Genomic DNA, 13,853 nt, shown 5'->3' with positions numbered 1-13,853 from the left:
GCTAAAACCTTTATTCTATTTACACCATTGTTATTTTCAGTATCCGTTGTAAGTGCCAACACAATTCCCAATTGATTCACTGGGTTAATGAGTAGGAAATTTCCCTGTAAATAAGTTTGCTGTAGCTTACGCAAGAGAGCATGTTTCTTTGTATTTTTGCCGAATATGAGTATTGTAAAAATTTTAAACCTCTGGCAATCTAGTAAGTGGAAACATTGTTTGTTGTTGCTTGTGTTTAATTTACTTCCAGTGAATGGCTCCCTTTTTCCTTCCTTTTCTCCTTTGTTTGCTTCCTTTCTTAAAAATACACAAATGATTCTCTACAAGCTCATGGGAAATTCAAACAAGGACTTTCAATTCTGGAAATATTTGGGACTAGACATTATGAAAACCCTCTTGCCATAAAACACCAAGAGTGTTAGATAAATTTTAACAAGCATCTTGTTAACGCAGAGTCCGGCTTGTAAGAAGGTAAAGAACGTGTTTAGGGGTGAAACAGAAGAGGGAGCAGGCACACAGAACAGAAAGCTAGCCCTGACATCCAGATTACCACGAGGTCATCGATTCGTCGGTACCTGCACCTAGAGCCTAGGGGCGTTGCCAGGCGCGTGGGGCAGGAGATGAGGCTCTAGGTCCAGCAAGGCGTGCTGCTGGAACAGCGGACGTGAGTAGGGCTTGGGTCCGTAAGGGGACATTGCCTCAAGGAGAGGGTGGCGGTGTTTGTGAAAATCTGCCCACTGACAGAGAGAGATACTGGCATCACTTGTTTGTCTAGTCCTCATTTCTGGGTGGGGGAAGAGGTTGTGTGGTATTTGGTGGAGATTTTGCCTAAAGGAGATTAATGACTTGTTGGAAGGAGCTGGAAAGGGCAAGCTTGGGCAGGATCCTGTAAGGGGCGTGGATAGAATAGAGCAGGGGAGGAGGTTTAGCAAGACATTTCCTCAAACTGACCACTAGATGGTGCCAATAACTCCGTACAGCTTGGTTGCCCTCTCTGAGCAAAGCAGTGATTTGTTTCCCACTATAGTTGTCCCGCAGTATCCCGGGGACGGGGGAGGGTGCTTCGGGGACCCCCACGGACACCAAAATCTGTGGATGCTCCAGTCCCTTATGTAAAGTGGTGTAGTATTTGCAAATAATCCATGCACATTCTCCCATATACTTTAAATCTCTGTAGATTACATGTAATACCTAATACAATGTCAGTACTATGTAGATAGTTGCTGGGTGCATGGAAAATTCAAGCTTTGCATTTTGGAACTTTCTGGAATTTTTTTTCCCACACATACTTTCAATCTGTGGTTGGTTGAATCTGAGGATACAGAACCCATGAATATGGAGGGCTGACTGACTATATATTCTTGCTTTTTTGCATAAGAATTGGTGACGTAGAGATAAAAGACAGCCTCAATAAATCCATAGACAGAAAGCAGACTAGTGCTTGCTGGGGGTTGGGGGACGACGAAGAGTGGGGAGTGACTGCTAACGGGCATGGGGTTTCCTTTTGGGGTGATGATTTTTTCCTCAATTTTTAATTTAATTTGTTTATTTTTGGCTGCACTGGGTCTTCGTTGCTGCATGCAGGCGTTCTCTTGTTGCGGCGAGCAGGGGCTACTCTTTGTTGCGGTGCGCGGGCTTCTCATTGCAGTGGCTTCTCTTGTTGCGGAGCACGGGCTCTAGGTGCGCAGGCTTCAATAGATGTGGCAGTGGGCTCAGTAGTTGTGGGTCGCGGGCTCTAGAGCGCAGGCTCAGTAGTTGTGGCGCACGGGCTTAGTTGCCCCGCGGCATGTGGGATCTTCCCAGACCAGGGCTTGAACCCGTGTCCCCTGCATTGGCAGGTGGATTCTTAACCACTGCGCTACCAGGGAAGCCCCAAAAGTATTGTTTTTATAGCCAAAAAAAAAAAGGAAATACTCTATAAGATGGATCAACAAATGAATGGATAAATAAATTTTGATATATGCATATAATAAAATACTACTCAACTGTGAACACAAATGATTTAGAGATGCATCTGTCATCTTAGATGAATCTCAAAAGTCGTAGTGGAACAGCTGCAGAGTTCATGAATGCCAGTAATCAGGGTACTATCGCTGATGATGGCAGCGGACACAACTGCGTGGTGAATGAGTGCCAGGCACCATTCTCTTTCTTTATAGGGGTTGTGGGTGTATCATGCGTGAAGTAGAGACCAATTACATAAGGCTTTCAGATGAGCACAATACTGCATATCGTCTATGGACACGTACACAAGCAATAAACATACACACATCCATAGAAATGATAAACGCCAAGCTCAGGGCAGTGGTTACCTCTGGGTGGGAGGAAAGGAGGTAGGCTCTGGAGGGAGGGTGCAAGGGGCTTGGACACCAGACACCACAGCTACCTGTGGTGTTTGGTGTCTTCATTTGGGTGGGGACCTGGGTGCTCCTTTTCCCCCATCCTTTTGGCGTGTCCAATATGTTTCATAATAATTTTAAAGAGAGGAAGACTAGTACCCAGCAGTGTGTAGAGTGAGGTATATTTGGGTTTTTTAAATGGTTCATACGCATATGCTTGCAGATGTATGCACCCGGCCAGGAAAGAATCACAAGGAATCTTTAATAGGCTTTGCGGGTGGGGCCCCGGGTCTGGGGAGCCCAGTGGGGCAGGGAGACATGCCTTTTCCTGATTTGAGTTTTGTACCACATGTAAATTTACCTCCTGGTTAAATAAATAGTTCAGCCTGTGTGTGTTTATTCCCTTTTGCATTGCCAAAGAATTTCCCATACAGGACCTCATCTGCCCCCACAAAGGTCCTGGGGCCACAGGGATTGTCAGCCCGTATTTCAGATGAAAACACTGAGAAGCCCAGAGGTTGCTTGGTTCATTGGTGGTTGGTACAGGTGGGAACCGGGCGGCTGGTTCCCAGATGAGGAGGTCCCACCCTGGAGAGTAAACCATGGTTGGGGGGGTCACCCAGGGCAAAACCACCGGCCCCTCTGCTCAGGAGGATGGAGGCGGCCTCGGGGTGTTCGGTGTGGCCGGATGGGCTGCCCTCGGTGGTGTCCCCATGCAGGCTCGGCAAACTGCACGGCCACCGCCCCTGGGAGAGTGGGGGGCGGGGGCATGCACTCAGTGCCACACAGCCAAATAGGACACCCCGACGCTGCACAGCTGGAGGGTTGCGGGTAAGTTTATTCTTCAGTGAAGAATACCTCACCGCCATTACCACGAAGAGCTGGGGACACTGCAACCCTGTAACAAGCCGTGGGGAAAGGGAAAGCAATATAGCGCAATCGCATCGTGATTGGAGAAAGGGAAGGGGATGGGTGTTGAAGAGAGGGAAGGCGATATGTTCGCCTAGTCTGGCGGCAGGACTGCAGTAATTCTTTCTCCATATACACCCACTGTGGTTGTGAGGCCCTGAAACTCAAAACGACGAATCTATTAAGACAATGGCCTTCAACAGTGTGCTCCTCCCAATGGAAAAGCGGGGGTCGCACGGCTGTCTGAGCCTCACGACAGAGGAGTCTCCCTGGCCTGGCAGCTGAGAGTGGGCGTGGGGACAGGTGGGGGCGGGGGAACATGGGCCTCGCCGAGGAAAGGGAGCCAGGGTGGAGCCAGGGTGGAGCTCTCGGTTTCCTCCGCAGCGGCTCTCCCCGCTTCCCCCAGGGCTGGCTCCTGGAGAGCACCTGTAGCTCCCAGGCCCCGCTGTGGCTAGGAAGGCCAAGACGCCCGAGTCTCCAGAGCCGCGGTTCCGGGTGGGCAGGGCCGCCTCGTCCATGGCCCGCCTCCTGGCCTCCGGATTGGTCAGGAGCTGCCCGGCCTACTTCAGGTGGGCTAATCATGGATTCATACTTTGCCGGTCATGATTGGTCCCCATGGGGCACGTGCCCCGCCGTCCTTTATTGGCCAGCCGTGATTGGTTCACGGGGGCACGTGCCCTGCGGTCCTTTTTTTTGCCAGTCGTGATTGGTTAACGGGGCACGTGGCCCGCCCAGCGTTCTCTGCACTCTGCTCAAGCGTCCGTTCAAGGCAGGAGCGCTGGACCTCGAGGCCAGGTTACGGGCCTGCTGGGCCCACTGGCTCCGCTGGGTCCGCTGGGGTCCTGGGGCACCGGTGCAGGCCCTGGGGACGGCGGCTGGGGTGGCACAGGCGTCCTGGGCTGGAGGCGGTTCCGACATAGGCCGTGCCCAGGGCGGGCGGGGTGGAGGAGGCCGACGAGATGGCGCGCGAGGCCCCTCGATGCCCGGCCGGCCCCTGTGACCCCTTTGCACTCCATTTTCCGGCCCGTTTCCACCCGGAGCCTGGCAGCGGCTCCCGGGGCTACCTGAGGCCCCCCAACCCCGGGCGCCTTTGTGGTCCGCGGAGCGGCTCTCCGCCAGCAGACGGCAGAACGGGCGCCTTTTTCCAGAAGCTGGGAATTGAGGTAAGTTAGCCACACCCCCGGTTCTGGGAGAATCATTGCGCTCCCAGTCCCGGCCCTGGGGGATTCCGTCTCCCTAGCCATCCCCCGAGTTCCCCCATGGTGCTGGTGCTTTCTGCCTGCCTGGTGCGGCCCATCCCGTGTGGCAGGCCCGTGGCGGGAGAGGGAGAGGGCAGGAGGAGACTGAGCCCAGGTATCGGCCCAGCGCCGTCTGCTTAGCCGCTGGTGAGGGATTTGGGAAGTGCCTCTCTCCCCCACCTGGTGACCCGCCGCCTCCCTGGGGAGGAGCTGCCACCCCCTCCACCTGGGAACGGCTCTGATTTCTGCCCCAGCAGCCGCTACTGGGGCAGGACCTGGGAGGCATATTAACTCTAGATAGAGGAGGTGCCTGGTTTCACGGGGTGGCGGGTCCGCAGACGGTTAGGACGCGGGCTGCAGAAACATGGGTGGGCCAGGGGGAGGATTCGCAGTAACTTTCCGGGCCAAGGGTCAAGAAAGGTCAGTACAGGGGCAGGCAGCGCTCGGGAGGAGTCGCTGGAGGCACTAGGGAAGTCTCTTGTCTTCACCAGGTCTCTGAGCACCAGATGGAAGCTTCCGGAGCCAGAGTGGCTGCGGTGGGCCCGAGGCTTGAGCGGCAACTAGGGGCCTCTGGAAGAAGGCCTGTGCAGACATTGCCTTTGCCAGGGAGACAGCAGGGCATGAGGTAGGCAGAGTTCCTGTCTTCGTGGGGCTTATCTTCCAGAAGTGTGTGTGTGTGTTTGTGGGGGGCAGATAATCAATAAGCAAATTAATAAGTTAATCTGAGGTAGTAATGAGCGCCACGAAAAGAGAAAATGGGGAGATGTGAGTGCGTGATGGGGGCGATTCTACTCGAAATCCGGTGGTCCAGGCCACGCAGAGAGGGGGAAGAACATTCCAGGTTCAGGCACGGAGGAGGCCCAAAGGTACAAATGCAGCTGGAGCAAAAGGTGAGCAAGGAGCAAAGGCTTGGAGAGGCGGGCGGGCCCAGGTCACTGGGACGCTGGGGGCGCGTGGCTGGATGGCGGGGCTGCGAGCGGCGTGGCCGTTTCTGTTTCTGTGTTGCCACTGCTGTACTTTGTGTTATACCCAGTCTTCTCCTTTTATGGTCTCCTTCGCTGCCCCCATAAAGAGCCCCCACACTCTCCACTTCGTCCTCCTGGTTGCTGCCAGAAAAAAGCTGGTCACTGGTGCCTGTGTGGGAGAGGGAGAGCTGGGCTTTCCTGGCGAGCCTGTGGGGTGCTAAACGTTTCAGGCCATGTGGTTTTCTCCAGGGCCTTGATGTCTTCATCAGGGCCTTTGTGGTCACATTTATAAACCCTTGCTTGAAAAAGGAGCCTTTATTTTTAGCTTGCCCAGATGGCAGGCTCCAAGGCCAAGGCAGGAAGCCGCTGCTCCCTGCTTTTGGCTTTATGTGAAGCTTCAAAGCTGTGTGGGCCTGTTACACTCATTTTCAAACCCATTCTGCAGCCCGGTGACTCCTTTTCAATTGGCCTTTGTCTCTGCCATTGAGGGGGGTAGTGAAGGGAGAGGAAGGGGCTGCCCCAGTTCTCACTGCAGAAGGAGGCTGCAGGGTATGGGAGAAAACACACTGGCATCGGGGGCAGGTGCTGTGTCAGCCAGGAAGCTGCAGCTGCAGGCAGTAGAGGCGGGCTTGGACTGACTTAGGCCACAGGGGAATGCACTGGGAGGAACTGGGGTAGCTCAGGGCCGGGGCAGGAAGAGTCTAATGGGAGGATGGGCCGGGGCCGCTCCCTCGGCAGGACTCACAGTCTCCAGCTGCTGTACCCCACAGGAGGTGGCATCTGCTCTCTCTGAGCCTCTGTTTCCTCGTCGGTAAAGGAGATAATCAGCTTTGAGTGGGAATTCTGATGGGAATAAAAGCAGATGCCCTGTGTCACGTGGCTCAAAGCTGGGGGGTCATTTTACAAATACCATGTCTTTGCTCTGTAAAATCCTGGGATCCTGAGGTCCAGGCTTCCCTGATTCTAGCCAAGGGAAGTGAGGTATCCGGGTTGCCTCTGAATTAAATCTCCCTTTTTCACAGCCCTGAGGGGTTTCAGCTGGGAGGAGCCCCCAGCTTGCCCAGCCTCCTGGACCCCTGACTCTTCGCAAATGCACTTGGAGGGGGGCAGAGTGATGTGTCCTTGTCACCAGTGGTGGATCCTGACACAAACAGCACTCCTTGGGGTTCTTCCCTACAAGTGGGCGTAGCTGTGGAAGCTCTACAGCAGGTCCTGGTCCTGCGCTCGCTGTGGACCTTGGCGAGACTTTGTCTCCTTATCTGTAAAATGGGGCTGTTCGTTCCTGCCTCACAGCTCTGTTAGACGCTCGGGGTGCAGTGCTCTGAATGGTGCCTGGCGCGGAGAGATTTACTGTTGTTTCCAGCCTGTACTCCCTCTCGGGACTGCACAGAAATAATGGATTTCTGCCTTGTGCTGTGGTCTCTTCCCTGGAGCTTTAAGGGCTGTGTTCCCTTCCTGCTCTCTGTGTTCTGGGGTTTGAAGAACACGGCTAATGCCGTTTAAGTTCCTTGGCAAGGAAGACTCTGAGTGGGCAGTGGCAGGATGGCTTGAGGTGCTGGAGCGTCAGAACAGGTGTGCCGGCCACCAGATGCAGGCAAGTGATCAGATGTCTCTGACCTCAGTCCTGCTCACCCGGCTGTTTCCCGGGGCCCCATCTCACGCAGGGCCCAGGGCTGGCCTGCCCGTCCGTCTTGCCCAGCGGCCGTGGTCGGTGTCTCCCTTTGGCTCTCGGGCGGGTACATACCTCCATCAGAGGCCACAGCAGCGTGTGCAGTAGCGCCCCCTGGGACACCGGGCCGTGTCTCCCCGGCCACCCCGTTCAGATTCTCCCATGGTGGCTACGTTTGTTGACTGAAATGAAGAAGCCTGGGTATCTGGTTGCCTTTGGCCCGGTGAACAGCAGCACCACTGATAGTCTTGGGAGGTGAAGAGGCACAGGGCCCTGGCGGAAGAACCCAGAGGCGTGCCGTGGACACAACATGTGGCGTCTGCCCTGCCTCCGGAAGGGTCCGGCCGGCTTGCCGAGGGGCCCCGGAAGATGGGCGGCACCGCCCCGCGGGCCTCCCTGTTGCTGTGATTAATCTAGCCCCAGGCAGGGCGGCCGTTCTTCCTACACCTCACACCCAGCTTGCGCGGTGACGAAGGCTGTGCCGGGCAGCGAATGCAGACGATGGCCTTGAGAACTAGACTGATGTACTTCTCACATCGTCTTTCTTTAAAAAAAACAGACTTGTGTTGCCACGCCTATAGCTTAGGAAAAATGGAAGTAATTCTTTTGTGATGAGTGGCCTCGATCACCAAAAACAAACATTTTGTTTATTTTTCACAAAACGTGGAAGATGATGGATCGGTACTGCTGACTTGGATAAGCATTACCAACAAGTACCACTCGGGGGCGACACAACACATGGGGAAGTAGGTCTGAAAGCCCAGGACTCTTGGTAAAAATGTCATTTTCTTTTCCCTGGAAGTTCTCAGCCATGTTTTGTATTTCAGCTAAATGAGAATACTGAAAGTGATATAGTAGAGAGCACTTTTTTTTTTTTTTTGCGGTACGCGGGCCTCTCACTGTTGCGGCCTCTCCCGTTGAGGAGCACAGGCTCCGGACGCGCAGGCTCAGTGGCCATGGCTCACGGGCCCAGCCGCTCCGCGGCATGTGGGATCCTCCCGGACCGGGGCACGAACCCGCGTCCCCTGCATCGGCAGGCGGACTCTCAACTGCTACAGCACCAGGGAAGCCCTAGAGAGCACTTTTAATGGAAAATTAATTGATAACACAATCTTATTTCAATTTTCTTTTTATTTTTTAACTTAAATGACTGTGTATATCCCACAGTCTTATGATGAGGAAGGCTCCAGAATCACGTCTAGGTCTTCTCAACATTTCATTTCTCGAATTGTTCTTTACTTTTCGTTGTGCATTGATGTGGGCTTCTCAGTTCAGAAACCAAGGCACTGTCACTATTTTATCAGCTACATTAATACAATGAAGGTATATTTACCCTTTCGTTAAATATACAGCATTTGAGTACAATATGGTTTTATGCAGATCAGGTTCAAAACACCCAAGGCACACACTTTACTTTTTTTCCTTTTTTTTTGTTTCTGTATTTATTTGAAGGCTCATATTAAAGTTTCAGAATTGCTATAAACAAAGAGTTCCAGAGTAGAAGCAATGGACAGTGACTGTTGTGATTTTAAACATAACACGGGGAAGACTGTGAAATGTAGAGACACATTACAGGAACAATAAAGAAACAAACCACTGATACAGCGTGGATTATAAAGTGAAGGGATCAGATCTGCCGAAGTCTGAGAAACAAGCCTGGAAGCTACCCGCCTCCCCACAAAGCACGGGCAGGCCCGTATGCATGCAGCCGCTGTGGTCACTCAGCCACTGTGGAACTGTCACCTACTTGCGTGTGTACGTGGATATCTACAAATACAGAAGACATTCCAGTTCACTGGTTATTAAAATGCATCAAATAAAGTACAGATAAAAGAAAAAGTCTTCCAACGTCTGTTTTTTTCTTAACAAGACAAACGGATACATTCATCAGGAAGAAGTGGTCTGGAAGAAACCACTGGACAGTGAAGATGGGGGTGGTGGCTAGGGTCTGGGAAGAACCATTGGATGGTGGAGCAGGGGGACTTCAGGGAGGGTAAACTACAAAAGGTACGAGGCTGAGATGTTTTCAGGAACATAGAAACAGAGTGGCTGCCGTTCAAGAGGAGAATGTGCCAGAACAGAAGGAACTGTTCAGGAACTAAAGACAGTGACTTTTCACTGCTGTGAGGCAGAAGAGGTTCAGTATTGAAGTCGAAAATACGCTTCCTTCCAGCAGAAGGGATAGCCCGTGTCTTCCGGGCTCAGTTCTTGGCCAGAAGATGCATTCTCTTGCCTCGTTCACCGAAACGTTGTGGCTCTGTGTCAGCCGGTGGGGCTGCCTGGCTGGTTGTGCAGACCCCAGGGCAGGAAGACCGCCGCCGCTTGTGCCCTTGGGGGGAAGGCTTGTATCGGGCTCGCCCTCCGGGCCCCTCCGCTTCCGTCCCAAATAGACAGGAGCGCCAGCGTTCGCAGATGTCCGCCCGCCGTGACGCTTTCCCAGTTCTGAAAGAATACTCGTTTCCACCCATACACCGAGAAAGCTTTAAGGAAGTGGAACCAAGGCAGATTAGCTCACCGAAAGGAGAATCTTCACTCTTTGAGGAAAGCTGCCGTCTGGTCAGCTTCACAGAGGTCAAGTGGCTGGATTGTAAGCGTGGCAACTTTTTGTTTGATTCAGAAAGTTTTCACTGTTTTGCAATCAGAACCACAACCTTAATGCAATAGTATATTTATTTTTTTTTTAACAGTAATTTTGGTTGCCATACAAGAGATTTAAGGATTGGGAGAAAGTGCAAATTACAGGAGCTTGTTTTTCCGTTTTGTTTTTAATAAGGTCTAAAAAGAATAAAAGCACAAAAGTAACAGAAACACAGATAATGCGAACACGTTACACAAACTGTAGTGTGAAAAGGATTAGCTTCTAAAAAAACAAACAAAAATTGTTAATGGGAAAAAAATCAATATTTGTGGCCCACACGCAGAAAGTCATTGCCAGATCACCCTGGGTAATGCTTGCTTGTTCAGTAACTCAGGAAAAAAAAAAAAATCACCGTTTTATTAACTAAAGTACCACAAATAATTCACTTTGTGATATGTAAAGTTCAGCAAATCAACAGTCACATTGAGTCAGTTTTATATTATGTGGATTTACTTAAAATGTGCACAGACACCCTGGAGAAGGTATCCTGGCAGGTATACATAATTTACATCTTGAGCAATTTTGGTTTTGTATACACAATATTACAGAAACTAGGCATGTAAATGCAATTTATTTAAATTACAGTATATAACAAAAGTGGATCTTTTTAAAACCTGGAATAGTATTAACATCTTTATATGAGCAGTTTAACATCTGTTTCACCATTAAAGAGGGGCATAGGGTAGGGCCTGGTCCTGACGTGTCCCAAGGGGGAGAACAGTGGGCGGTGATTTAAATGAGGAACTATTGCTTTCTGTAGCAAACCTGGCGAATGGAGCTAGAGACTGATTCATCTTGGCAATAATGTGTTTATTTTGTCGGTCAGGGCAGGTTCTGATGGGGCCTGTTATTTCTCTACAGTAAGACAGTGTGAAACAACCAATGTCACCAGCTCTTTTGTCTCTCAGTCTGCTTGCTTCCGGTCAGTTGCACGTGACTTGAAGTCTCTTTAAGGAAGGGAGTAGCAGCCAGCTCTCACCTCCTGGTCACCGAAGTTCAGTAACCCCAACGCCCCCAAGTTGCCGTTGGTTACCGTCTACCCGCGGCCTCCTCTACTTTCGTCCTGTCTGTCTAGCATTTTGCCTGGCACCGAGCAGAGAGGTAATACCAACAGTAGGCAAAGGAGAGAAGAGCCACGGTGAGGTGGTGTACGTAGTGGGGTTTGCAGTATCACCAAATGGAAGACAGATAATGGCCAAACCACCATTTTACATTTTCTGAACTATCGGGCAGCCTCAGCAGGCCACCTGTAGTATCTTGGCTTGAAATGCCTCTAGGGTAAGATTTGTTCATCTCATGATGGAAAAATTGAAAGTACACGGAAGTAAAGCGCCTTAATACTCAATTGATTTCAAGTTGGAATGGATCATTCAGATACAAAGATGGACCTGCAGAAGGTTTTGGAACAGAAGGTCCAAAACTCAGTTTCCAATTCAGGGGCACGTGGCTGGAAAGACGGGGTGTGTGGTGAGTGTGTTTGTTTTTGGAGAAACTGCTGCATTGTGAAATACAACCACTTTTGAAGAAATAACTGTCCTTCGATGACGAAGTTCTAGCAAAGATAGAAAATATAACACAGCTCTGCTGGTTCAGGTGCATCCAAATAAGGTTGATTTAAAAAGGCCATACTTTTATAATTATTCCACAGAAATAGTATTATTAAATCACAAAAGTGTTTTTTCTTTAACTTTCTAGCACTGAAGTGGCGCAAAGGCTGCCTAGTAGACCAGCCACTTGTTTTTCTTAAAATATTGTGCTTATAAACTATCTGTACAACTATTTAAACTTGCAGTAAAGAAAGAGATTTTAAATCGCTAAATTTTACGTATTCATTCTAGAGCTGTTCCAGACCTAATCAGACACTTGATTGTGAGCATAAAGAAAAAAAGGAAAAAAAAAATCATGTTTTTATAATTAGAGATGGGCTAGGCTAGTTCTGAAATCATAATAAAAGCCAAAAACCTGACATTCGAGTTTCTTCCATACGTGGGAGAGCATGCTGACCCCTGACTGGGTGTCCTGTGGCTCGTGTGCCGGTGGCGACCTCCCTTGGAAATTAGAGGTACTGTTACAGGGGAGGGGCTCCAGGGGAAAGAATGCAGCAGGGCCCAAGAAAGCCTTGCCAGAGGCCAGACTGGCAGCCCACGAGACCTCTCTGCTCTGCCCTTCCTTCCTTCATCTGCATCGCACCCTCACCCTGGGTTCTGTCTATGCGCCATACCCGCTGGGTTTTCGAAAAACCTGCTGTACTGTTAAGACAAGCTGGTGGGATTCCTGGACGCTCAGAGGAAAAGGGGAGAAGCCCCTAAGTACCCTCTTCCTTGGCCTCGGGGGGACAAAGGGGCTGTCTCAGCCGCGATGCTTCCCCTTGGCCGGGCTCAGAACTGGGGGTGGCCGCGGCACACGCCCACCGTGAGCCCTGTCGTCCCGCGTGTCAAAGTGGTTGCTCGCCTGCTCTGATCTTTGTAGAATTCAACACGCTTTCGATTTTAAAAAATGCCGAAAGGCAGAGAAGCCCCTTCCCCCGCTCCTGGGGAGCCGCTCCCCTCCTGCGGACACTCTGGGCACAGCAGCTGCACACCGGCTGCTTCCCACGGCCAGGTCTCCCTCCTCCTTGGAATCGTGACTTTGTGCTTTGACTAACTCCGTGTGACATCTGTTTGGCCACTTTGGAATTATGCTAACAGATTTGCAGAAAGAAAGAAAGAAAGCTAAGCAAAGCTGGGCACGATCCCATTCGGACAACCCACCACTGCCAAGAACCTCATGGCCAGAGAACCACGGGTGCATGTCGGAGGAGACAGGGTAAAGGATCCACGGGAAGAAAGTTTCTCTGCCTTCCAAAGGGGCACGGGCTACACACATCCGCGGGCGTCTCGCTGCGAGCCAAGTCCGGGAAAGAAAGGAGCACGTGGGCTTGAGCGCCCTTGAGGGGCCGCAGGCTGAGGAAGGCCTTGCGCCCGGGCCCGGGCGGAGCTGCCGGATGGCAGAGGAGGCCGCGGGAGGTGTGTGTCTAGAGCGCAGTGATGTCTGCCTGCAGGAGCAAGGGGTGCGCGTGCGGCGGTGCCATCTCCTGGGCCTCGTGAGGTCAGGTCACCTGTGTGCAGGAGGCAAGCCGCGCGTCTTTCTACCGTAGAAGCCCTCCCTCCCCTGGTCCCCTCTTTGACAGAAACAGCCCGGGGAGCCCACGCAGAGAGCCCGGGGGTGGGGTGGGGTGGGGGTGGGTGTTGAAGGCCTCTGCTCAGCCACGCCAGGGACACGGCATTTCTCTGGGTAGCAGGAGACCAGCCCGCGGAGCGGGGTTGGCGCTCACCATCCACACACTTCAGTGCAAGCCCATCTCTATTTATAACAAGGGGTCTGTAAAGGTGAAGAGCAGCCACCCTTATCTGTCCAGCAGCTGTTTCAAAGCCCTTTCGATGTTCATCCTGTGCCCGACGCGCGTCACGCCCAGATCTATGAGGTCTTCCTTCTGGAGGTTTGGCAGGTGGCTGCCGTCGATCTCGTTGTCCATGAAGGCCTCTTTATGCTCACCCAGGTTGAGGCTTTCCAGCCAGTCCGCCACGTCTGGTTTAGTCCACAGGTGGACAGGTTTAGTTGTAAAAGGCTTATTGGAGATTGGCTGTTGCAGTATGGAGGGGGATGGCGACCTGCTGCGTCCCGCTGGGTTCAAGCCAAACAGGTCCCCGGGAGGGGGCTGGCTTGGGAGGCCGAAGACATCCGAGAGGGTGGGAGAGGGAGCCGCGGCGGCAGCGGACAGGGGCGCAGGCAGGATCTCTTTGTTCAGCTCTGTGGGCGAGACCACGGGGCTGGGGGCACGTCTTGGTCCTGAGGTCCTGCTCTCATAGTCTGGGGGCCGGCTCTGCAGGGTGATGGGCTGGGAGGTCCCAGGGCGAACCGTGAAGGTGACCGTCGTGCTCCGCGTACCTGAGACGGTGCTCATGACCTCTGGGCCTCTGAAACGGCAGCAACAGAGAAAACGATCACAGGTCTGCTCACAACGTCCCGAGGAGGGGGCGGGAGACACCCAAACCACAGCAGAGCGTCCGACGGCAGGTGCGCTGGCAGTGAGCAAACGCTTTGCCATGCCGGAGG

General features: G+C 52.2%; 1 protein-coding gene across 3 annotated transcripts in view; it reads right to left on the bottom strand.

Moving 5' to 3' along the window:
- Positions 1-8,265: 8,265 nt before the first annotated feature.
- SHANK2 (SH3 and multiple ankyrin repeat domains 2) overlaps positions 8,266-13,853 on the bottom strand; it is a 544,903-nt gene continuing 539,315 nt past the window's right edge. For all 3 annotated transcript variants that reach the window (XM_024749302.1, XM_024749303.1, XM_024749304.1), the window contains one exon: positions 8,266-13,714. In XM_024749302.1, the coding sequence (XP_024605070.1) occupies positions 13,144-13,714 (571 nt within the window). In that variant the 3' untranslated portion in view covers positions 8,266-13,143. The remainder of the gene's footprint in view (positions 13,715-13,853) is intronic.

This window comes from Neophocaena asiaeorientalis, unplaced genomic scaffold (genome assembly GCF_003031525.2).
Source record: "Neophocaena asiaeorientalis asiaeorientalis breed wild unplaced genomic scaffold, Neophocaena_asiaeorientalis_V1.1 scaffold43, whole genome shotgun sequence".
NCBI classification, from domain to species: domain Eukaryota; kingdom Metazoa; phylum Chordata; class Mammalia; order Artiodactyla; family Phocoenidae; genus Neophocaena; species Neophocaena asiaeorientalis.
This window is presented reverse-complemented; position numbering and strand designations above follow the sequence as displayed.